The sequence below is a fragment of the Haemaphysalis longicornis genome, unplaced genomic scaffold (assembly GCF_048455015.1).
Source record: "Haemaphysalis longicornis isolate Haplotype H1 unplaced genomic scaffold, Haemaphysalis longicornis Haplotype H1 scaffold_1, whole genome shotgun sequence".
In the NCBI taxonomy this organism is placed as follows: Eukaryota; Metazoa; Arthropoda; class Arachnida; order Ixodida; family Ixodidae; genus Haemaphysalis; species Haemaphysalis longicornis.
In genome coordinates, this window is record NW_027526203.1 from 434,145,051 (window position 1) to 434,170,606 (window position 25,556).

The 25,556-nt window shown below is 47.9% G+C and overlaps 1 protein-coding gene and 1 long non-coding RNA gene across 8 annotated transcripts in view; one reads left to right on the plus strand and one right to left on the minus strand.

Moving 5' to 3' along the window:
* LOC144155755 (uncharacterized) overlaps positions 1 to 25,556 on the minus strand; it is a 42,596-nt gene that overhangs the window by 12,063 nt on the left and 4,977 nt on the right. The window contains exon 2 of the long non-coding RNA XR_013319628.1: positions 13,422 to 13,539. This is a non-coding gene — a long non-coding RNA (uncharacterized LOC144155755). The remainder of the gene's footprint in view (positions 1 to 13,421; positions 13,540 to 25,556) is intronic.
* The window catches only part of LOC144155754 (putative nuclear hormone receptor HR38), a 56,047-nt gene that overhangs the window by 3,466 nt on the left and 27,025 nt on the right, over positions 1 to 25,556 (plus strand). For 2 of the 7 annotated variants that reach the window (XM_077687377.1, XM_077687383.1), the window contains exons 1-2: positions 14,506 to 14,705; positions 22,137 to 22,294. In XM_077687377.1, the coding sequence (XP_077543503.1) occupies positions 22,271 to 22,294 (24 nt within the window). In that variant the 5' untranslated portion in view covers positions 14,506 to 14,705; positions 22,137 to 22,270. Of the gene's footprint in view, positions 1 to 14,505; positions 14,706 to 22,136; positions 22,295 to 25,556 lie in introns of those variants that run through there. The other 5 variants (XM_077687378.1, XM_077687379.1, XM_077687382.1 and 2 more) reach the window with 4 other exon arrangements.

The following is a 25,556-nucleotide window of genomic DNA, read 5'->3' on the forward strand; positions in this document are numbered from 1 at the left end:
CGGCATTGAAGCTGTAACTTTAAATATCGTCAGGCCACATTGAAAACTTGTCTGTCGTCATTGCGGTATTCAGTGAGGTGGCCGCGAGGGTTGCTGGTGGTTCCTCGTCTTCCGAGCTTTAGAATCAAGCTTTAGCTCTAGACTGAGTTGAACTACTAAGTGCAGCCACACCAAGAGTTCGACATATTTTGCTCAGCAACATTTAAAATGCCTCTTACTCCCTATTTCTGCTATCTGTAACTTACGCTACTCCCCGGTTTCTCAATAATAGTTACCACGCAACTTTTATGAAAGTTGAGTACCTATCAACTTTAACCTTTGCATTTGACGTCACGTTTGAAGTGACTGGATGCCGTGCTCTTTCACAATTTTTGTCGGTCAGTCGGTGAGGCGAAGGAAATAAATCGGGAAGATTTGCGCTGAATTATCTCAAGCGTATCGGTGTTGATTTTTGTGCGAAGATCCCATACAGGATGCGCGTATTCTAATCTTTGTCTAATAATGCAGGAGTAAGAGAGTGGTTTGATGTTATAAAGGACCTTTTTATAAGACTATGCCTAATAAAACTTATTTTCTAAATGAAGCAGCACATGTTCTACACATCTGCTTGTTCAAGCTGACGTTACGTTACAGTGACGCGGAGGTATTTATACTCGGAAGCTTCGACTAAAGGTTGGGAGGGAGGGTTGTATGGAGAGAAAAGCTTTTTTTTTTCTTGTTAGGTATTTTCACGAATACAGATTTCACTGCATTTAACTTGATTTAACAGTCAATTGATTTAACAGCACACATAACCAGATAATTCTGATTAAATGAGATCATCATTGGTCCAGTTTATGTCTACTCCAAGACGCAAACCTCTCGCGTGGACCTGCAACTATATAATCCCGTATTGTGCTGTCCGAATCCATTCTTTGCCACCAAACTTCCTTATCTCATCCGTCTATCGAGTTATCGGTCTCCCCCCCCCAATTCTAGTCCCATCTCGCGGTGGCCACTCGGTTACCTTGGTGGTCCACCTGTTGTCCCTACTCCGCATTGCATGTCCAGTCCTATGGCACTCCTTTCTTTTAATTTAAGGCGGCACGTCTTCCCCCCGAGCGTGCTCCCTATACTGCCCAGACGCTCGGCGTGCCGATTTCCTTCCAGCCCATTCTAATTAATCCTGCGCCTGATTTCTTTCTTCTGGTCTCGGTGGGCGCTGACAAATTGTCCAAGGTATTTTTATTCAAAGCTGTAGCCCAAGAGAGCGCTGTGAACCGGTTACTATGGTGTACTTTCGAGAAACGTAAGTTCTCCCGAAATGTACTCTACGCGCCAACCCGTACTTAGTTTCCCGCAGGTTTTACTAAAGTCAGATTTTTATATGCTGTTGTGGTAACGGTTTGTAAGAGCATAGTTAATTAATTCAGGTACTGTAAAATTTCAAGCTTATCAAGCGAACGTTCGGCGTGTGTATATTACGTTTGCAGTTACTCTTATGGCTTTTTTTAGCAATCGTTGAAGTTTAGTTAATTAGGAGTTATTGTTCCACATACTAAAAAACAATAGCTTGACGTCGAGAAAAAAAGAGAATTGTATAAAACCAGTTTTATCCTTCGGGGCAAGGGATGACGTAAGCGAGATAATATGTACCAACCGCGCGTGACAGTTTGGGAAAAGAACCATCGCCATGTCAGGCTCCAAAACATGTTTTCGTGAAATGCGACACCAAGAATTTTTGCCGTTGGCGCCAATTCAATAGCCGACGCGCCTATCGTTATATTTACGTTTGTTTCTTTTTGTTTATTCCCTCAGCCAAGCAGTACCGCCTTTGTTTTGGCAACATTTATAATCAATGAATTTGTGACACTACATATATCTTTTCGCGCGAGTAAATTTTTAACCGTGGTCGTAAGGTCAGGTAAACTGGGCTCTGGAAAGAATATGCTAGTGTTAGCAGCGTACATAACTATTTTATAACGCTTATCACCGAGGACTAAACCACTGATGTATGCATTTAACAGTAGAGTTTATTTGGACCAGCTTTTTACGGTAACGTAAACCGCGCTCAAGTTCTGGAAAATTTCCACGAAATGCGCAGTGCTCGATATTTTTATGAGTTTAGTGTGATCATTTCTGTCAAATGGTTGATTTGATTGATTCTAGGGTTTGACACAACGCAAGCGATGAGGCGCGCCGTAGTGTAGGGCTCCAGATTAATTTTGTCCACCTGGGGACCTTTACGTGCGCCGAAATCTCGTGCACACGGGCGTTTTTGCTTTTCGCCTCCATCAGAAAAGCGGCCGCCGCGGCCGGGTATCGAACCCGCGTCCTCGTGCTCAGCCATTTATATCAACTGTTTTAGCACAGTCTAAAAATACATCATGCGTGAAGCTTTCACGTTCAAATGAATCTAAAATTGTTTCTTTTCGCAAAGGCACTGCGCTTTCGCTCGAGCAATTTCTGTTGAATCCGAATAGGCACGGAATAATAAGATTATGTTTGAGAAATAGTCATACTGCAGCAGTGCAATATGCCTCAGGAAAACATATTAAGGGAAGATATTGGTCGATAATTGGACATTTAGTTTTTGTCACCGTTTTTGAAGATAGCACGAACTGTAGTAACGTGAAGGCGTCGCAGGAAATTGCCGTATAAAATTACCAACTTACTTATGTTAATATACGCACTCGTAGGTGAAAATTCCGTTTACTTGCCTTAATTTCTATATTGTCGAAATCGGAGCTTTTTCTGCTTTTACGAAGAGCGTTTTTGGCAGACTTCTGGTGCAGTCACAGGATACAAGGAGACAATGTCTTCTCCACTGGGGAAGTAAACGCATGCCGTTTGCATCATAGCAGGTGCTTGCGAAAGACAAATATGTCATTGAAGGCACTTGCTAGTTCTCGCGAGCAGGTGTGTCAGGCTCATTTAGCTGGGACTGTTTTTCACATTGTGAGGGCGATTTGGGAGCGTATTTAAACGGTTCTAGCTGTTCTTTGGACTACATCAGCGTTGAACTAGTTTTGAAACTAACAGTTATTTGTTTCGCGCAGCTAGCGGTTTGTTTTATCCCTGTTTTTTTTTTAAATATTCGCAGATCTTCAGCATTCCTGCCTTTGTTAAAAATAATTAGGACATCTATGCACTCCCTTTGACGTAGTTGTGCGAAAGTAATAGTGTCGATCGCCGAACGCGTCATCTAATCATTATTATCATCATCATCCTTTCCCCTTTGCGTCTTTTTCTTCCCTCCGTTACTATACTCGGTGACAACTTAAGAACGGCACCGGAAGTTGCCGCTGTGCCTTATCACCGTAGCCGGATGTTTCTCCGCGCGGCGCAAGTAGGGCGTTACTGGGAATATTTTGAACATGGCGTGAGCCGTTCCAGTGATTTTTTTTACTTAATATGCTTATAAACGAATCCAGTCACGACAAACAAACTGCGTGAGACAAGGCAGACGATATCACGCATTCATAGCAAACCCCTTTCAAAAAGCGCGCGCACTGACGTCACGGGTCCGGCGCTTTGGCGGAGTGATACACAACATGAGGTGGTGCCGTTCTTGAGTTGTAACCGAGTAAATTACTGAGCGACTTGGCCAAATCGTCCTTGCTACGCACATATCTAGGTTTATACTCTGGTGCAAGTTAAGAACGGCAGCAACTCATGTAGTGTATCACTCCGCCGAAGCGACGGACCCGGATGTCAATGCGCGCGCGCGCGTTTTGAAGCATGATTGCGCTTAATGCGTAACATCGTCTTCTTTTTCACGCCTAGATATTTTGCAGTCCCTACAGGAATTTAAAATACGATTAGGTGCGAGCAATCCTGAAAAAGCCTCATTTCAGGTTAAAAACACTCGCACTAAGGCACTTTTTGCGCCGGGTGGAGTAACAACCAGATGCGGTGATGAGGCGCACGGGCAACTTCCGTTGCCGTTCTTGAGTTGTCCCTGAGTACAACGCTACGCTGCCGTAATACTGAGCATTACGACGTGACAAGCTACGTCAAACTCACCGTACGTCAAGTTCCGGGTACCGGTAGACGCCGTTAAAGTAATTGGCGGAACGTTAGGCGTGACGTCTGGCCGGCACATACCCTCTCGCAAAATGTTTGTAATGGTTACTTTTCCCAGCAGCATACTAAAAGACTCCGCTGTAAGCCTCTATTTTCATGCTTTTCCAGGTTGTCCTTCTTTTTTTTTTTTTTTTTTTTGTCAGCGGAGAACATTCCTGTGTCGGAAAATATTCGGACCTTCATAATGTTTGCAATAAATATCTTATAGGCGTTATTTGGCATTAACCTTGAATTTTGACATTGCTAGTGTTGCGGTGCGTTTGCGACCAGCTTTTTATGGTGTTCATTTCTGGCGTAGTAGAGCCCAGAATCAAATAAATCGGAAAATGGTCGCTTATATGGGCCGAAATTACATTCGAAGAAAGCAAATGTCTACTGAAGCTTTCAATCACAACGTGCACTTAGGAACCACGCATTTGTCTGGTTGCATGTAGGCTGTTGTGAAGGTGACCAAATATATTTGTTTCAAATATGAGACATAGATCAACACTTTGTGCTATGGGCGCTATTAGGTTTGTGTTAAGATTACACCCAAAATGAGCTCACATTTATCCCTGATCCAGCCCAGACAGGCACTCAGAAATGATAAGAAACTTTCAACGCTTCCTGGAGGTGGACGATAAATGACTGAGAAAATAGCGCGATGCAATATACCGTCAGTACATCGTAATCAATCGATGTGAAAAATGGATTGTCCCCTTAGTGGCAAAAAATTCCGCCTTTTTTTTTCAAAAAAGGTTTAGGAGGTAAGACAAATAGCCGAGTAAATGAAACCTTTCCCTGTGATCGGGATTCAGTCTCAGCAATCACTATTTCTTCAAAACAAAAATCATTTTTTTATAAACGTATATATTAAACCTTCCTTCAGACACGATGATAGAGGGCCAATGTGGTCTCAAAAGGCGGTTATCTCTTTAACAAAAACTGATAAGCTTATTTAACGTGATGCAGCAAATGTCATGGGGAAAGTAGCACCTTAAGAAGTAAAGAATGTAAGCCACGGAATTCATGTCGATCTTACCGAGGCCATTTTCTTAGGATATCCGTATCATCACAGAGGGCTCCGTACTCCGAGCAAATACATTGCCCACCACCCCCTCTACCGGGCACTAAACAAAGAGCGATGCGTCTGCCCCTACTCCCTTTTTTCTTTTTTTTCTTTCTGTTTTTTTTTTTATTATTGCGACGACCTGCTCATTCACAAACATCGGGAACGTCCGAGGGAAGCCACACGAGCTACAGTCGGAAACATTGGATTGGGCTTCTTGTAGTGGAGCCTTTCCTTTAGACCTACTTTTGTATTGGACAATTATATGAGGGCACCAGTCAATATAGGCGGGAACACGGTGGCCAACATCAACGTCACTCATGGCAATTATTTTCTTTACAACCTCTCCCAGCTTCTCAACAGTGTCAGTCAGGCTTTTGTGTTTAACAGACCGAACGTTTTTAGGCTCAATATTCGAATTTCGTGACACTTGTTTCAATGAGGTTGCGCGCCTCTCGCTTTTGGCGATTAGCGTGCACACATTCATGCACTGAATGGCCGGGTGTGCCGCCGAGATCTGAGATATAAGCTCTGCGTCTTATTTTTAGAGCTGTGTGCTGTGAGTAGTCATTTCCTCCAACTGTTCGTTGAAGAGCTCGGATAAACCCTTAGGTTTTTTTTCTCAACTCTCGTTATATTAAGGAACGCATGTCCTGGGTAGCTTCATTCGTATCAGCCGGCATCGTAGCAAGACCGAAAAAAAAAAACTGGCAACACACGCGTTAGCAGTAGCAGCAGCAGCAGCGGCGGCAGCAGCGGCAACAACAAGAACGTCAGGCTAAAGCAGTCACAACACGGAGGTTACACAAACCTAGAAAGGCATGCGTCAGTTGCCGTGCGCATCGAGCTGCTGCTGCTGCTGCTGCCACTGCTGCCGAAGTGTGCGGTATAGAAACACCCCAGGGGGCCAGCAACGATAGTGAACCCAGATGGCGTCCGCATCCGTCGCGCGACAGCGCAGAGCCAGGCTGCTCTCTTCCTGCAGCGGCGACAGCCCGCCACGAATAAGATGCACTAATTCCCGGCATTGTCTACTAATGTGCAACCATTCTCACGCCGCTTCCCCGTTTCACCGGTCGTTAGTTTCATTGGTGGCACCGAAGGAATGCGCCAGTAGATACAGCGTCCTTTTCTTTGTTGATTGCTTTTTTGATGATTATGATTGTGGGGTTTAACGCGCCGACGCAACGCAGGCGATGAGGCGCGCCGTAGTGGAGGGCTCCGGATTAATTTCGACCACCTGGGGATCTTTATCGTGCGCCGAAATTAGTCATTTGCGTGCGCGCACTGCATTATACACACCTCTGTGATTTTGTGATTTTGTTAGATCATTTTCAGTTTCCTTTTTTTAATCTTATTAGATTATGGCGTGAGGCCACTGATTAGGTAGACTGTTGCGATTTTGTCACTACTTCCGCTGTTTATATTTTTTGTTTCCTACGGCGGGCGATAGATGCGAGATTCGGGTATCGACGCTAAATAGACAGGTTTGGCTATCAATAGCCGAATTTGGTGACTTTTAGTTTCAACAAGGTGTAGGTCTGTGCGAGTTGGTAACCCATACTAAACATTTACTCAATCAATCAATTAATCAATCAATCAATCAATCAATCAATCAATCAATCAATCAATCAATCAATCAATCAATCAATCAATTTAGCGGTCAAGGTGGTCGTGCGATGCGTAGCTAGCATGTTTCGCAAAAAAATCGCACATTGTTTCACCTATCTGGAAAATTTTCTATTATCCTGTTATTGGTTAGATGGCAGAGGTAGCGTTTGTTGGACCCGCCGCGGTGGCTCAGTGGCTAAGGCGTTGCGCTGCTGAGCACGAGGTCGCGGGTTCGATTCCCGGCCGCGGCGGCCGCTTTTCTGATGGAGGCGAAAAGCAAAAACGCCCGTGTGCACGAGATTTCGGCGCACGTTAAAGATCCCCAGGTGGTCAAAATTAATCCGGAGCCCTCCACTACGGCGCGCCTCATCGCCTGCGTTGCGTCGGCGCGTTAAACCCAACAATCAATCAATCAGCGTTTGTTGGTACCTCCATCGTCACTAACGTCGCCGTAACGTCATTTTGTCCCATTCTGTTTAAAGTTTGACCAGTCTTTGTAAGGTTGCTGTGCCGCCTGTTTTGGAGTCGTAGGCATAGGCTTCAAAAAGAAGCCTTCGAGTCGTTGTGTCATTTGTCGGTGAGTGGATCATTGTTTCGGGTCACTTTCAAGTGCATGTTTTATTTTTAAACAATACGTGTCTTCTCTCTGGAATTTAAACTTGTTAATATCACGAAACGTTTTGTATCTTGCAAACATAATTCAATTGATTGGACCCAAAAACTAGTGGTTAATTTGCACAACGTTTGGACTTAAGAGATTCTTTGACTCTTTTTGTGAGTAAACTAGGATTGGAAGGCTTTAAAAAATTGTGGGGAGGAAACGTTTTTATTTGTTCGCTTTTTAACCAAACCTTATATGACCAAGGTTCGGTGTGTCTATCATGTTCACGAACAAAGACTCCCGAGTCTCTACGTGTTTTTGAAGCGCGAGGCGTACTATAACGCGAGGAGTTGGAGAACTAACGTCGCGGTGTTTTTGCTATTAGCATGCGGTCTCCTTCTACATCGGCCTCTGTACTTCATAGGTGTAACATACTGAGCACGCATAGGTGGGACAATGAATTGCGTTTACCTACATTCAACTGTAAAGAACATCGTTTTGGTTCAGTTTAGCTATAGCTCATGCCTTCAAAGAACTTTATTAGCGCGAAACCAATAGTTGCCTCGGTATGTAGAAAATCCCACGTCCTGTGTGAGAAACAAAAAAATGGCACAAAAAACGACTGCCAGCGCAAAGAGGAAAGCAGTAGAGCAGTAGAGGAGGAGGAGGGGGGGGGCGGCGCATTCGGCCATTGTACCCTAAACCTTTTGCATTTTTACATCAGCAGAAGTGTTTATGTGGTCTCATAATTTAACAGCGAAGCTCTTGAGGAAATCGTTTGTGTACGGTGTCCGCAGTTAAAATAACCAAGAAAACGTTGAGCGCTCGTGCATGCGTGCCTCGAGTGCACGTTCGTCAAGTTAAAGTAAGATTGCCCAATACTGGCAAAAAAAATATAAGAACTTCGCGTTCGCCGCGTGCCTTGAGCGCATGGTCGTCAAGCCAAGCATATCCACTTAATTTAGGGAGATTGGCCAAGGTTGGTCACAAAAATACTCCAGCGTTCGCTGTATCGAGGCAACACTTGCTCGGAAAGAGAAAGACACGTACTAGCGTACGACCCTCGTTCATTCATCTTCGTGTCGTCATGCGCATGCGCTCTGTACCGTACAAGAGCCGCGACTTGAATGTCGAAGTTGCTGTAGGCGATCATTGACTCGCCATGGCCCGGTCGCGGATAATTCGCACGCTCGTGAAGGAGGCCGCGCTTCGAGAGGCTCGGCGTGCAAAGCATCCGCTAGAGGCGATAAGTTGCGCTTGCAGAGTGGCGTACGAAAACGTCTACCAAAACGACGAGCTCAGCCTGGCCTTGCTCAATATAACGTCATTGAACCACGACACCACAACAATACTAAAACTCAACTTTGTGTCCGTTAATGATCACCTACAATAGCTTCGCCATTCCAGTTTTCCACGTGAGTGCAGGATTCCCTGAATTGTTTTCTATTGTCGTGTTTTTGTTTATTTAGTAGCCTCAAGGCTTTGTGGATAAGAAGAGAGTTTCGAGCTATATCCAAGAAGGTGGTTTAGCATCCCGGATATAGTCTAGCAAGGCACGGTAGGCAGGACCGTGCAGCCACCGTTGGTAACTAGGGCCTTTTTTTCTATTATAACAGCCTTTCAACAAGTGGCGTGTATTGAAACTGCAGCTTTATTCTTACAGACAGAAGACACCCTGTCTTTTTTCCTGAGGTCAAGCAACAGAACTGAATGGAACACGCCGTTGCCTCTCTTGAGAATCGCGATGCCGTTCTCCTCATGGTGGAGGCTGACAGTGATGTGCCGCCCATTGCAACAGAGAGCGGGATGTCGCTCTCGGAGGGAAACATCCGTACCTCAAGTTAGTAAGGAGCGCATTCCTGAGATGTGTGAGGAGGGACCTTCGTCCAGCCGTGGACGCGAGTGGGTTGTGAATTGTAATGACGACGACTACGATGATGAGGATGATGATGATGATGATGTTTGCGTGTGCATGAAGACACCCAGCACCTGTCATCACGTCGTGCGTTGTTACCGATTTTTATGAAGTATAATTAACGCTGATTTGTTTTAGAGTTCAACAGCCGTCACATCTTACATGCACAGACTGGGCCACAATCTGCGCGGCCTAAAATAATTGTAGGTCATCTTCTTTGCAAGACATTACAGCCCAGAAAAACACTACTTTCGCAGCCTGACGAGCTCGCTCGCCCCATATGTACTGGCAGCACACCGTTCGCTCATCAACTTCTTTATTATCATTGATTGGAAATGTGTGTGACAGATAATTTACCAAAATATTTATATATACGTTTACCTTACGTAAAAGCTATCTTGGCAGACGATGCAGAGTTTTAGCATAACGTCTAGCGTGTGCTAACGCTAGGGCAACGGGTTACCGGGACCCGACTACGCATGCGCCCGCAGGGAGGGCGAGGAGTTCGCCCTTCAACGGAACGAATGCGCACCTGCTCACGCGGGTGCCGGCACCCGCCGCCGTAGCGTTAGCGTACGCTACCCGCTATGCCAAAACTCTCTATTGAGCGATATGTAGGAGACATTACCATAACTAACTTTTGTCAGACTGCCAAGGAAAAATTCATGCAACTACGCATTGCATGAAAGCTTTGCGCTGAAAGCTTCGCGTTAAATGCTTCGCGTTGAAAGCTTTGCGCTAAAAGCTTCGCGTTGAAAGCTTCGCGTTCAACTTTGGTTGGCTTTCTTTGGTTGCATGCGAGTATGTACTACTCGAGAGGTACGCACCACTTTCCTATAATACTCGCAGCAACTCTCGGGTGTGCGCTCCGCGGGCCTAACGTTTGGGTTTGGGGTGTACGGCGGGGATCGGTACCTGCTGCTTGGCGTTCAGTGAGCATTTTTTTGAGTGGGGGCCGTTTTAAAGTGTAAACAACAAGATGTGACGTTAGGCCTACCGTCCCAAACCTCAAAATGGGAAGTTGGGCCTAACGTCTTGCGGCAAACAGTCTTATGGCACGCAGAGCAACGCCATTTTCATCTTTTAGATGAAAATGGCGTCAAGCATGTACGTCAAGCATGTCAACCACGCCAGTGTTCTTTTTTTTTTCTTTAAAGCAAAGCTTTACTATATTCGTCCAGTGATTTCGTGGAGGATGCGCAAATGACCTTTTGACCTGAGACACATCCCTGGCGACACACCCCTCGAAGCGCATCGCGTGATTCGCCGGGCCCGCTGTTGGCGCATGCCAGAGCCGACGGCGGTCGCCGGCCAAGGCAGCCAAACACCCCCGAAGCCTCCCATGCATGCGGCGCTGGGATGTTTCGGGCAACGTGACTCGTCTCGCGACCGGTGCGTTCGCCATGAATGAACGCCGCGTTCGCCCGGCCTCCTTCTGGAACGTTGCATGGAACCGAACGGCTTTGATACGTGGTCGGCAATACAGCTAAATCAAAGGTTTAACCAAGCGAAAGCAAGACTCGACCAGACTAAGCCAAGCTTTTGCTTTGCATATCCAAGGTTAGCTGAGCTAAGCCGCAGCCATTTTTTCTTTCTGCCCACCTCTCCCTAGGGCCTGTTTTTCCCTACATCCCAGACCCCTAGCAGAGAAGCATGTAGGCGATTGCTAACGCCGGCAAAACTCTCTGCTTTTTCAATAAAGAGTCTTCTCTCTCTCCATTCTCATCGTATACATCGGCCTGTGGGTAACCGCTGTCGATGTTCCCCTCACAACGTGACGTTAGGCCTATTTACGTCGCGCCCGCCTGCGTCACCTCCTTCCTCTGCTGCAAATGAACCTTTAGCGGAAAGGGGCGTAACGGAGCTGTCACCAAGCTTCGCAGGGAAGCGTTTTCATTTGGCTATACTTCACCCACAATTATCATCGTCGTCAGAGAAAGTTGGATTTCCTGTAGGGCGTATACTCGCTTTACGCACGCCACCAGTGAGAATACTAAAGCTTCGCTTTAAAAGTACAGTTTGTCGTGCACGTGTGGCGAAAATTTCAGTGAGTTTTATCCCGCGAGCCTGTTTGGAGCCCCAGTAGCCTGTTTCCATTGTCCAAACACTTCGCTGCCCAGCACCCCACGTGGCACGTCTAATGTCACTTTGCGCGATGCAAGGCGTTAATCAAACGGAGTCATAGGCTGCGCCCCGAACTTAGTTCAAACTAAAGGATGCCAGATCGCCATTATTAACGAAACAATTGAACTGATCTGACAAAACGATTTTAGAATAAAAAAGTGCAATACACGATTAGATTTGCTGGGGCTCAAACCCAGGCTGTCCGCGCTCGTACTCTGAACCCCACCTCGATCCCACAAAGGCCGAACGGCGGGCTCTTTTTAGCAGTTACCCGATAGAACAGCGCGCGAAGTGGCATCATAAGTGGCACTAGGGGGCGCTGGGCGGCGAAGTGTTCGGAAACACGCTTGCCCGTGCAGACTGCTTTTGTCCGGTGAGGCTTTACCATTGATCGTGCAATATTCCCTGGCCCTCCGATTGCGGGTATGTGACGCAGACAAGGGAACTTACCTCATAAAACAAAGTCGGGGGAAAGGCGTGACCTGGCGCTGCATATCTCAGCCTCTGGGTGTTAGCCGAGCTTTAAGCGCTGCGTTATTCTCAAGCAACAAGTAACGCGGTTAACTGGAGCAATCTTCCAAGCGCAAATCATACCGAACGAAGGCGCGGTTGTGAACCGGAGCTCGGGCTATAAATCCCAGGAACAAGGAACGGGCTTACCTTACATACAAGTCTCGGAACGATTAACGCGACGTAAAGTTAGGTGTTACGGATGTGATCTCATATAACGGGAGTTTCGAACGAAAACGAATGCAAGTTCTTTGTACTACGAGGAGTTGCTAATCGGCATTCATGTTGTGTCTTCTTTTTTTTTTTTCACTGTATTTCCCGCTCAGTTCGCCTCATTTGACCCTGTCGCCACCAAAATATTAACAATGCGGAAGAGCATCACAGGGGAGGCTGTTCGCCAACAAGGCTAACTGAAAGAAAAAAACGCCACAACTGACTACCGTCGAACAAATAAGGGGCGAGGGAATCGGCCCTTCTTTTTCCTGCTCTGCTTTTTTTTTTTTTTTCGATGGTCATTCGCTCCGGTTTGCGTCATGTGGCAAGTGTACGCTTTGCTCAGAATGCGATTTCGCGTCATTTGCGCGGGATGTCAGATCGGAATGCGGTAGGTGCGCGCGCCGAGCGGTGAAGTTCCCCCACCGCTGCAGCTTGCCGAACCCGCACCGATGGCGACGTGCTCGCGCGCCGCTGCAACGTCGCGCGCATGCTGGGATGACAGGCCATTCGGCAAGCAAGCCGACTCCACGCAGCTGCGTTACCATAATCCACGCAAACTCCCGCGGCGAGGGAGCCTTAACGGTGCGACTTGTATAACTGCTATACAATGGGGCCTTCCCCTACTTCCGTGCGAGGTGTTGTGGCTACTAGCGATCTTACGCGAAAAATGAATCGGTTGGCCGCTCATTGACTTCACTTAAACTATTCATTTTACAGTATTTGGGGCTATTACTCAAGTACTATACGAATCATTACGCAGGAAGGAGCTTGGAAACAAAATGAAGGATAGGGGAAATAATTTTATGTCTTCCCCGCGGTGAATAAAAACAATAAGCACTGCCTGGTAATACGCCATACAGGGCCCCTCAATACGAGCAAGCCGTTGTACTTATAGTACCGTGTGAAAATCGATTTTTTGCTGCTTACAAAGGGTGCGTCCTAGCCTGCTAACGATGAGTGATTACCTGACCTGGTTCTTGGTACTACAAGGACCGAGTAGGCTCCTGGGGGCGTTGCTGCATGCAATTCAGTCGAGCCGCTTTGGTTGCTTAATGAAGACGCGGGTGCTATTGTGGGCCGCGTGGATCTGGTGAAGGTTATATGCTGAGACTTCGGCGCCCATTAAAGTGGCCCAGGTGGTCAATATATACTAAGCGTATACGCTACTGAGCTTAGATTGATAACAGCGCTAAGACAGGACAAAGAGGAGGTGACACGAGACTGGGCGGCTCCTCTTTGTCCCGTCTTAGCGCTGTTATCAAAACAAGTATGTACCAACAATCCCGCGTTAACTCCGTTTCTCAGCCAGCTAAGCAATGGTGAAAACATACCTTTTGGAGCATATTGTGCCTTTTGGAGTATATCTAGTTTTCTGCTGTCAGCGATGCTTTGTGAATGGTAACATTGATGAAATCCACGGGTTCTTCTTCGAAAGGTCTCGATTTTTGTCTGCAGTAAAAAGGTGAAAATTGCTTCCCCTCTCGTTTATTCTTAAAATAATCCACGCCATTTTAATGTTACCCCTTTTCTCTTATTAGCCGTACATGTTCTTTCGTGTAAAGTCCTGTGCACACACCTCCGTTCAAGTATCACTTCGGCCGTTTGCGTGCACCGAAATCGCCTCCATCCTAACTCCCACCAAATGCGCCACTTGGAGCCTCCCCATTCTATGGCTGACGAACTCGTGGATACCCTCTTCATACTCAAGGAGACCGATCAAACAATCGTAGGACTGTGTAGCAGCGTTCATCAAAGTGGTGACCTGTGCGCGTCAGTTTGGTGCGTGGTGATGCGTGGCTCACTGGAGCCCGCAAGCCTGAGCAGCGCAAGCCGGCCACCGGTGCGCCCCTTCCCGGTGCCTGCAGCGGGAAGCCTGCAAGTGGGCTCTTCCTACGACCGTGGAGTGCTGTGGGCGAACACGCTTTCCGGCGGCGGGTTGTTTTCGCACTGTCGGGCACAACGGCCCGTCTGCAGACGACGGCCGGCGGCACGCCCGTGCGTGGCGCGTGACTCAGCTGAAGCTGACAGCAGCTGCCGCTGCTGCGGACGCCGCTGCCAACAACTGGTCGTCGCGATTGGGCCCCGGCCTGTCACGCGGGTCCGGCGCAATGTTGTCAGTGCGCGTCTCCAGGACGTGCTGGCACGTGTGCTGGGGCCCCAGGAGCGATCGATCGCGGTGCGTTGGTCGCGTGGCCCGGGACCTCATGACGCGCGTGTTAACGTCACGGACCCGAATCGATGGGCGACGTCACAGCACGTCTTATGTCTGCCTGCGCTTCCCCATTCAGGGCTGGAGAGACGTCACCAGGCGCGGCGCTCGGGATTGGAGCTGTGACGTCACGGCCCGTGGTTGCGTCACGGCCGCTCCCTTTCGGCTCACGGCCGCTATATAAGCTCCCCGGCGGCCGGTGCGGCCGGATTTTGACGCGAGTTTGCCGACCTCTCAGGCACATTCATGCAGACAGCCTCGTCTTCGGCCTACGGGACAGCTCGCGAGAGAGGCCCTCGCACACCATCCGTCAACAGCAGTGAACAGTAGAAGAGCACCGGATACCGGCAGACGCGCTTTCCACGCTCGCCGAGCACGGAGCACACGGAACCCTGACCCCATACCAGTAAGTGACCGCTACTTTCTTCCGGCAAGACGGATCGGCCCGGGTCGCCTCGCCCGCGGCCGATCCGTCCGACCCAACCCTTCACCCACTGCTGTGTCCGGCCGCCGGGTGCCTGCCGCCGTGGTGTCCGCTTGACCAACGGACTCGCGGCAGCAGCCCGGGAGCGCGCCGTCCCTACATCCCGAAGAGCGCATCCTCTGGCATCGTATCCGTAAAGAGCTTCATTCGAAAAGAGCTTCTGTTTGTGCTCATTTTCGTCATATTGCATTTTCAATTGCGCGCTCCTACGTGCAAAAGACACGGCATAGTGCATGTACGTTTCGCTAGGGCTTATGTGTACTACTAACTATTACGCTCGCTTGCGACCATCAACTACCTGGATAGTTTTCTACTACTTAGCTACGATTCCGAAGGAAACTGGTGCCACACCTGGTGTACTTTGTTGGGGTAGCATGATAACTCCGCGGCTAATACGGTTTCTCTAGAGGCTACGCTAGAACCCCATGCAGTGCACTTGCATTTAAAGGTTGTGAACCAATTTGTGTAAATCCTCATCCCCCTCACTTTCATCATTACCGGCACCACATTCATCTAGCGTAGCAAGCTAGGCATGTTAGCACCGATGATATCGCTAGTCGCATCAAAGATCGCTCTCGCTATCTACCTCTCGCTCCATCCATAAAAAATCCCTAACCCTTTTTGCCCGAATAACGTAAGGTTTCTCGAGTAACGTAAGGTTTCACGCGTGCAGTGTGTTGCCGTAGCAAATTTCTCTCTCTTCCTTTGTTTAAATGCCTTGGCCTGGCGCGAAATACTCCCAGGCGGCAAAGAGTAGATGAGCGTCACCTTAAGGACTCGCGCATGTCCAGTGACCCCTGACCGTGAGTGAGTCGCGAGAGCGCATGTGCTTTCTAAGGTGGAGACGAGGAGTGAGATTGGTGCACGCTCTAGGCAGCGTTGCGGTGGCCGTCAGTGAGCGGGCCAGCGCGGCCGGCCACAGCGCCCCCCCCCCCCCCCCCCCCCCCCCCTTCTTCCTTCCCCGCCGGTGCATTTGGGGCAGCTGTTGTGGCCTGGTTGCCCGACGACCCAGGGTTGGTTCACCACTGCGCCCACTGACGTCACGTTGACGCCATTGTGACGTCACGCGAGTATTGTGCCAAGGGAAGCGTCAGAGAGGCAATAATAGCGCGGCGCCGCTCGTGACGTCAGCGGCCCGTTCGATCGGGCTATTTCAGGCTGCTTGTGGGACTGTTCGGGCGCCCAAGCCTCGCCAATGACGTGCACACGCTGTGACCCAGTTCTGGCGCTGCGGTTGCGGTACCTCTGGAGACTCCGCCTGCGTCGGCGATGTCCGCCTCTCCCGGCCTGGCAGCGCTCCCCTGCTCGGCCGCCGCCAACGCTCGCGGAAGAGGCGCACGCTCACGCACTCCGCTCTTTTGTTTATTCCACCACACAAGGGGTCAGCGAGCGTGGACGACCTTGACCTTGAATATTGCTTAGCTCGTAGAAATGGGAGTGACACCAAGAGGCTGGCTGCCCTGTTCGTATAGGGTACAAGACCTTTGCTTCTCGGGGAAGACTTTGGAGAATCTGGCCGATGGGCCCGCCGCGAACGGAGAACATGGAACGGCCATCGCGGCCACCCATTGCGGAAGACACTTTTGCAGTAACTTGGAACACTGCATTACACTGCTTTAGAAACCGCACACTTAGAATGGGCGGCAGCTTCTCGCACTCTACGGGAGGACAGTTTAAGATCGGGTTGTTTTTGGCTTGCTATTGTACTAAAACTAAACGCTCCAGTGACATGCTCAAATCCTACCCAAATAATGGAGGCTTCATATTGTACGGCTCGATTTAATGTAGGAGTAGTAGTAGTATAACATATTTATTAGAAGCTTAAGGATCCGCACCCGACCGGATGTTACTCGAAAACCTTCGAAGAGTTCCTGTGTTTACGCCATCCTTTCTTAGTCTGACGACCCTATTCTTACTAGCGACATATTTCAACGTTTTTCATTGAGCGAACCCTGTTCTCCTCCCATGACACTTCTGTACGGCGAATTTCAATATTACCATATTATGTAGGTTTTTACTGAAAGTTGCAACACAAAATTGAGTACGCACCTAGCTTAACTCTGGCCATGCTGGGCCATAGCTGTAGCTTTATTTTCAAATTTTTAGTGTACTTAATTTTTGTTCTCGTAACTTACAGTTGCCTCTTCGCTCTCATTACACCGATCCAACCAATTCCTGGACACGAAACGCGGATTTCAAGTTTATAATGTTTCCGTGATTTGCAGTGCCCATTCCCTGCCCAATTCTGGCTTATATACACACTAGTTTAAACATTGTGGTAATGAGGTATTTCAAGATTGTCACTAGTGCTTTTCGTTCTCAAGGTCTATTTTTTTTAATTGACAGCCGCCTTATCTGTCGCAGATGAGTAACAGTGTCATGATAACATGATGCAAGATAAAGGGCTGGCTAATCATAAAAAAAGCGAACGGTTTTGTGAGCCTGGAGCCGAAGTTGCTTTCGATCTGCCTGAACATATTGTTTTTTTATATTATGAGCAGTACGTGTTGCGCCCAAAATATATATTTTATTTCTTGTTTCTCATTTGTCACGTTAAACGTGTAAGAAGTCTCTTTATCTGTCGCCGCTGATGCAGTGATGTTTATTTTGTGAACGGATCGAGAGTTGCTGCTGTATGTCTTTATTAGGTTACCCTGGTGGTACTTATGGTAGTAACGGACATTTCTTGAGCGTGAAGTGGAGGTTTGGGAGGGTGGTCAGTTTCCTCCTTGGTCTAAGAGGCCGCCAGACCACGTTGCGTTCAGGGATATGGTCACCAGGGCTTGTTGTAGCTTCGCGTACAAAAATACCGTTCGACGGTCCATCGCGTCATATCGGGAGTAGGCGAATTGTATACTTTTTGTTTCAAATACATTCACATCTAGAAATGTGCGGTGCAATAATTTTTAACAAAAAAAAAAGCTCAATTTGTCTTTCCGCGGTGATAATAAATCGTTCAGTGGCGAAACGAAGCCATGATAATTAAAACAAACTAAAAAATGAGCGCTGCTTCCTGAACTATGATGGGGTGGGTCATGACATGTTCACTAATACTCAACGGAGTGTTCAATATCAGTAGAGGAGGAACATGAATTGACTGTTAGGGTGAACGAGAAGAAAGGATATGTGGTATCCACCAAAACTGTTTCAGTGTACGCTTTAAGGACACACTACTAAAAAGCTCAGAACTGAGGCGTTTATTTTTAAGGGCTATAATGGACCTGTGTGCTTTACGTATTACTTGTACTTATTACTTAGATCCCATTATATTCAATTTTGCGGTGGATGTTTGCACACGAAGGCTTATCCGTCAGATTACGACCCACACAGGCCGAGGTTTGAGCGTGGGTGGGCTTTATATGCGTAAATAAGTCTGCACTGCCCCCCCTCCCCCCCCCCCCCCCCCAGCCCCCAACCCCTGTATTCACTCTGCTGTGCTGCCAGCCCTGAGTTCTGTATGGGCCGATTATAGACATTACATGACGAACACCTTTAATCCCGAAAACATTGAACGAGTTACAGGGGCGGGCCCAATCGCTGTCCTTCACGTCCTTCGTCGAATTTTTTTGTGCTTAAATGTGTTCATCCTGGAGTACCGACCACCTCGAATCCACATGTTGTTTAGATGTTACAAGTCAGTGCGCAAGCTACCACCCGTGCAGTTGACGCTATTATGAACATTGCGATGTATTCTTCCGGCCGTACTTCACTGTCTACTTGCGCCTGCTATTGCAAAATATAATTGAACAAAGTTCAGTTCACGTGTAGCTTTTCCGACGAACTGCAGCAACAGGTACACACCCCGTTAGGCCGCCCCGACACCCTACAGCAACTGTTTGTGCGTCTCCTTAGCATAATACGGTGCGCCAGTGCGGCGTACACTACACGCTTTCTCCCAGTGTTATCTCCCAACATTCTCAACGTTCAGATTTCATTCCCGTTACGCCATTGTGACATGCTCTGTCCTGCCCGAACGGCCAGCTCCGCTTGGCTGCAGACCAGGCCGAGGAAAGGGCGAGAAGAGGGGAGGTGCGACGCGCGCGCCGCTCTGGTTCCCGTTTCGAAGCCGAATATGGAATCTCCGTCGAATTCTTACTCTCTGGACGATCGCCTATCGGGGTCGCATTAGAGCAATGCGACCCTATCTGCGGCGAGCGATAAAGGTGCCGCTAGCGGCTGATAGGGCCCGCTCGACAGCCCAGCGGCTCCACGCAGTCTGCCCGTGCAGTTGGCATCGTACCGAGGGATCCCACGCCTCTCGTGGACGCCGCCGCCGTTGTCGCCGCGTTTTTGTTGGCGGCTGATTTTCGCCGGGGTCCGTGCGCAACAGTGTAAGTATGTTGCACGCAGCCTGCACACGTTGCCTTCCTGTTAAAAGTGGCATTGCTTTAAGCCCTCGTTTCGCTCATGAGCGCCGACCGCACAGAGATCACTGAAGGCTGCGGTTAGCGCCGGTGAAGCTGAAACGGGAAGCAGCGACAGCGTGCCTATGCTGCCCGTCCATGCCAAAGATTTCTAAAGTCCGGAAAGTTGGGTTAAGAACTTCCTCGGCGTTATACATGCGACGACGCACTTTGTGTTTGTTCAACCATGTGCTTAATGATTATGGCGTCGATGAGCATTCGTGGATGCAGTTAGCGTCATATGAATGCTGAGGTTCAGACTAGTTACTTGCATTCCAGTAAGCATGGGTATGGCTGTAACGTAATTCAGTTGCATTAAACGATACTTCTGGTATTGGAAAAGAGACAGGAAAGCCATTAACTTACAGCGAAGCGACCATGCTTCACGCCCACAAAACCTGCAGATGCCAATCGTAGAAGTGGTTTTCGCAAACTGGCTTCTATCCATGCTTAGTTCAGCCATGACTCAGGAACTCTTCCTCAGTGACCTACTATTCGCCTTCTCGATACTATTTGATTATACGGGCATGCTTTCAGCATACCTGTCAAACTTCGTCGTACTGATTTCTCACTTCGACGCTGCTGATGCGTGTTTGCTTGCTTATCCATCAGGCACTCTGTTGATTTCATTTTGCGCGTTGTTCTCTGTTACATGCTTCTGGTAACGCCTGCCGTCAAAGACGCTTTGGCGCTAAAAGAACTGTTGGGCGAAATCTACTGCTGCTTAAATCCCGAAGTGGCCTTATTAAACTGTGCCCCAGAGTCGCTGTATAAGAGAAGGCTCTTTCTTTCGCAGCGAAGGCCAACCTACGCTCGGTGCTTCATTGTCTTTGATATACCTACTCATAGAGTTATCGTTAGGGCAGATGCTGCTACGAACATAAAAAGCGATTTTAGTTAAAAGAAAGCGCACACATAATGCCAGCCCGTTAATTCTAGTATGTCTAAGTTCTTTATTTTGTGACTAGCGATGAGAACTTTGCTTCTGTTGAAGATCAAGTTCTTCGTTCATGGTTTCGTCATCTTTTTGGTGGCGAAGGACGTTATATGTGCGCAAACATCGTCTGGCTAGCAAACGTTAACTTTAGCGTCAAATTCTATGATGAGCAGTCTTACATAATTTGTGAACACGTCCCCCTTTTTTACACAATAACTGCGCTATCATTTCCTACTTTTCCGTGTCGTGCTGACTGTCCTCCAGATGTACAAAAAACATATCACTAAAAAGATCTCATCACATCTAGAAGCCCAAGCCCTCTTTTCCGTGAGTTGTCAAAATATTCTTATGCAAACGAAGTGTAGCACGCTTTTGAACACTAAGATTGTGTACACAACAGTAAGCAGCAAACGTACATTGATATATACGTGGGAGCGCAGAACTGTTGGGGTGGTTGCAGACGCCTGTCTGCAAAAGGCGGGAAACTTTTTCGACAAATGTTTATCGAGAGTGACTGGCAGCTTTCGTGAGGTGCAGGTAATCTGGTCGGCGGATCAGCCTAGTGCCACAATCAAGTTCTGCTCGTCTTACGCACCGAAGCATCACCTGGACTATGAGGAGCGCCGTGGTGGGGGGCTACGGATTAATTTCGAACACCTGGGGAATTTGAACGCGTGCCCAAATCTCTACACACGGTGACTTTCGTTTTTCGGAGTGTCACACCCGATGTTTGTAGCTTAAAGAGCAGCCCATGCGCTGCATTGGAGTTGTACGATGCTTAAAATCCTCCTCAGCCACGCGGCAGGTTTTCTTGTAATACTATCTAACATTTTCCTCTCGAGCAAAAGCGTTATTATAAGCGATTACAGTTCATTACAGGTGCGCGCCTCTTTAACCCGTGCCTTGGCGCGCTAGCGATTCGGAAGTGTCAATCGGTTTATTTTCGACGTATTAAGCATGGCCTTGCGTGAGCTCATGTTCTCTGTGCTCTAATTTGTTTTAATTGATACATGCATGATAGCTGTATTAGCGTATGAAATGCATTATGCCACACTCAGGTAATTCGACGGCAGCGCAGAGGGGCGGTGCCTCCCTCGTTCGCGCGAGAGCGGGTGTGTGCGCACACAGCCCGGCTTGACGAAGAAAAGGGCGTTCTCTCGCTCGTGGGCTCTTCTCAGCTGTGACAGCGTCGCTATTAGACGGCCATAGGTTTTTCGGTCCATTTCCTAATTAAATAACTCCTTACTGTTGACGAGTCGCTACATTTACGCTACAATATACTGGGAGAAGGTTCTTGAAGTCTGTGCAGCATACAGGTATGAACTAATTTAATGTAAAGTGCAGAGTTAAACTCTGCCAGCGCTGCACGATATACCAATATCAGTTCAGCGATTTGCGTTATGTGCACGAGACAGCCGAAATTTCAGTAAACACACACACACACACACACACACACACACACACACACACACATATATATATATATATATATATATATATATATATATATATATATATATATATATATATATAGAAAACTTTGAACCAGGTAAAAGCACGATTGTTACCAACGTTTCAGCAAAAAGACTTGGTTTCGTCAGGGCAATCTCTAGGCGAGATATTGCCCTGACGAAAGCAAGTCTCTTTGCTGAAACGTTGGCAACAATCGTGCTTTTACCTTGTTCAAAGTTTTCTTTTCTTGTGTTCTCTACCATCTTCAAAAGTTCAACTGCTCCATATATATATATATATATATATATATATATATATATATATATATATATATATATATATATATATATATATATATATATATATATATATATATATATATGTGTGTGTGTGTGTGTGTGTGTGTGTGTGTGTGTGTGTGTGTGTGTGTGTGTGTGTGTGTGTGTGTGTGTGTGTGTGTGTGTGTGTGTGTGTGTGTGTGTGTTCTGTTAGCTGGGTTTAATTGTGCATCACGGGTGCAGGTTTCATTGTGAGTAAGGGCGGGGCTACTTTTCCACGCAGCCCTCGCGGTGTCTGAACCGGAAGACCAGCCCAGCCCGAGTGCAGCTGCCAGCTCAGCGGGATCGGAACCCAGCACGGAGCTCGAGTCTGCCTCCCAGGCTCAGGCAACAATTGGGGCTGAACCGTCAGAAACCATGCTGCTCCTCGAATCACCGCAGGTAAGGCGCCCTCCCGCCTTTCGCGCCACTTGCCCCATTCCCCCTGCCGGCCGCCCTGCCAGTAGCAACTTTGTGCACGCAAAGTGTTTATCGTGGCTATTTTCGTGTCGAGGGGCAATCCTAGGTACGACCAACATTCTTTTTGGGGTCAGCAACCGAGGACAGAGAAATACAATAAAACGATGCATATATGTACCGAAGCCCCGAATAACCTCTTAGATAACAATGTTGGCTAGTGGTCACTGTGCCGGCTTTCTTGGGTGCTCAAGTCGTGTCCGTATATCCATACGTCACAAACATGCCCAATACCCAAACTACACGCGGTTGGAAGCTGTGACAGGAGTATTTTTAATTTTGTAATCAACGTCGTGGTTACAAAAAGTAATAGGTAGTACATACAGCGATGAACGAATCACGATATCTGGTGGCGAGGTGCGGAGCATCTCTTTTTTACAGCGAAGTTGTTGATGGCACTTACTGCGGAATTGCGCGTGTCGTCACAAACAAAAAAAAAATAATCTAAAACTAACCTTACCAACCTTCTGCCATTAGGGTGGCTGCATTGTAAATTGCCTTGCCCGTTGACGTTCCCCTTGCTTTCGCTATATCCCACCATGCATTACAGAGTGAATCTGGTCACTTCTTACACAAAGCAACTCTTTGATATTGTTTTCAAATATTCATATACGTAGCATACATGCACGAGGCACTTCTGGATGACGCGCCACTCAGCCCCCAAACATGACTGAGTGAGGCTCTTCGATTCAGTCTTGGGCTCACCGAAGATAGGCCGAGGGTATACTCTAAGCGTTCTCTACTTTATAGGAATATACGCTAAAAACGAATGGCGGATTGCTTCTCGAGGAGCCCATGGTGAGTCCAGGACTGATAATCGAAGATCCCCCCCCCTCCCCCCTGGTTCTATTCAGTGTGCGTGTTTTCGCCTTATTTGCAGTACATATGCCAGGGGAACCTTTAGTCTCGCCGTACGGACGAGTAGGGTGGTGTATCATAACGGCGAGCGAGCGAAAGACAAATTTAGGAAGCGGACTAAAAGTGGACAGATATTACTCAGGGATAACAAAGCCAAATGACAACACGAGAAGCCTAGTAAATGCTATACTTACCGAAGAAGGACAATGAGGAAAGGTAATTTGCGGATGATTCGGTAGGTGCTCGCCTATAGAGTATGAGCCGGAAAGAATGTCATGGCAAGATAATTTCCGACAGGTGAAACTTCAACGCACGGGTTGCTTGAAGGCGCGAATCCGTGAGGTCTTTACTGTATACAGATGCTACTGTGAAAACGTTTACAGACGTTACTGTATAAACAGAGATGAAGAGATTAACAGATTTTTTTACAGAAGACAGGAATCATTTGTCTGAACTGATTGAACTGTTTATTTTTATGTAACCCTTTTATGCAAACACCATCCTTTTCGATTGTATAGACTACTTTTTATAGGGAAATATCGACAACCCACTCGTAGAAATTTGTACGGTATTTTACTTCCAGTGTAGTTGAAATGTAGCGGTTTATTTCTTCCGACACACACACACGCACACGCACACGCACACACACACGCACACGCACGCACACACGCACACGCACACACACACACACACACACGCACACACACACACACACACACACACACACACGCACACGCACACACACACACACACACACACTAACACACACAAAGCCTTGGGTTAGAAGCTCCTCTGCTTTCATTTCTTTTCGAGGAACTTGAAGATTGCGAGACGACATCCGGCGGTTTTCAGCCATGAATGCTGGAGGCATGAAGGCTTCGTCAAACGCGTTCCTCGCAGATCCTATCACAATGGCAGGTGGGAATTCTTGCATCTTTCGCGTCGCGGCTAAGATGGAGCGGGAGCGTAAGGAGTGCCATTGTAATCGCGAAAACACAGCCGCGTATACTTGTTGTGTGAGGCGCAGGCCTGACGTCGAGATGGGTGAAAACAAGTTGTTAGATTGTACGCATACACGACCGACGGGAACCGCTACTTTGCCTTTCCGCCCGCAGAGAGACGCACGCCATGCACGGCAATCTTACGAGGCGGCTCAGCGGGGAGCGGTAGCCACGAATTAGGTCCAAAATGGCCGCCTTCTTGCGCCGTGCAGGATGGGTATGAAGAAAACGGCCGACTGGAAATGTACAACGCGAAAATTAAGGTTGTCTCTATGAACGATCCACGGCAAGATTTTGAACATTTTAGCAGCTAATGTAGTAGGGAAATAAAAGCTTGAACCGAAATACCAAATTATTTTGTCGTATAAAAGCGGTTAGTAACAGCCTAGCACTTTGTCCAGTGACATGTTACATGTCGTGACAGCGCGATCGACCAGCCCGGCCAGACAACTCGGCTGCGAATCATGAACCGCTCTTACCAAAGGCTAATTTGTAAGCAACTAACATTTGTTCACTTGGGAAATCCCTTTTCCAAAGTAACTTTCGTGCCACCCACACATTGCCATTTTTTTTTTGTTTCCGTGTGTCAGCCAATTAAACTAATACATTTCATGATTACAGTATCCACCCACAATCAGTTCCCAAGAATGAAGTATATCATTCTCTTAGGCCCAATTCTGTTTAGTCTTTCTTTCACTTCGCCTTGCGGTAGCCTCTAAGGTGGAAAAAAAGGGTCTTGTCACATGGTTTCTTTTCCTTTCTTTCGGTTTGCCCTAGTCTCACTGCGCTTCAAATTTAGCGCTGCCATCGCTCGGCGCCTCGAAAGCGCGTTTCCCCACTTCTTGGCGGCACCTGCGTCGCTTCTGCGTCTAAATCCCCTGGCGCCCTCAAACAATGCTTGGCTGTAGTGCAGGCGGTGCCAACGTATACGCGTGGCGCGAACTCGCACTGCGGGAGGGGGGAAGGCTTTTCTGCCGTCAGTCTCGTCATGCGCCGCGAACATGTCGCCGTGGCTGCGAGGCCGTGCCGTTTCCTCTCGCCGCGAGCTGTGCTGTCACGAGTGAATTTCTTCCTGGTTAGATCGATGAGGCAACGTCTATTTCTCATTTTCTCCTCCACACCTGCACGCTTTTGTAGCGACTCGAAAGTCGTCCACAAGGAGGAGACGCACAATTCGCGCCCTCTTCTTTCGCGCTTCGTTTTCGTATGCGGTGTGACGCGACCAAGTCACAATGGTTGCTGTCTCGCAAGGCCGGCCGTGGTATCGAAAACGTTATATGCTAATCATTCGGCGAGGTACATTTTTCTACCCTCTCGCCTTTGCTTAC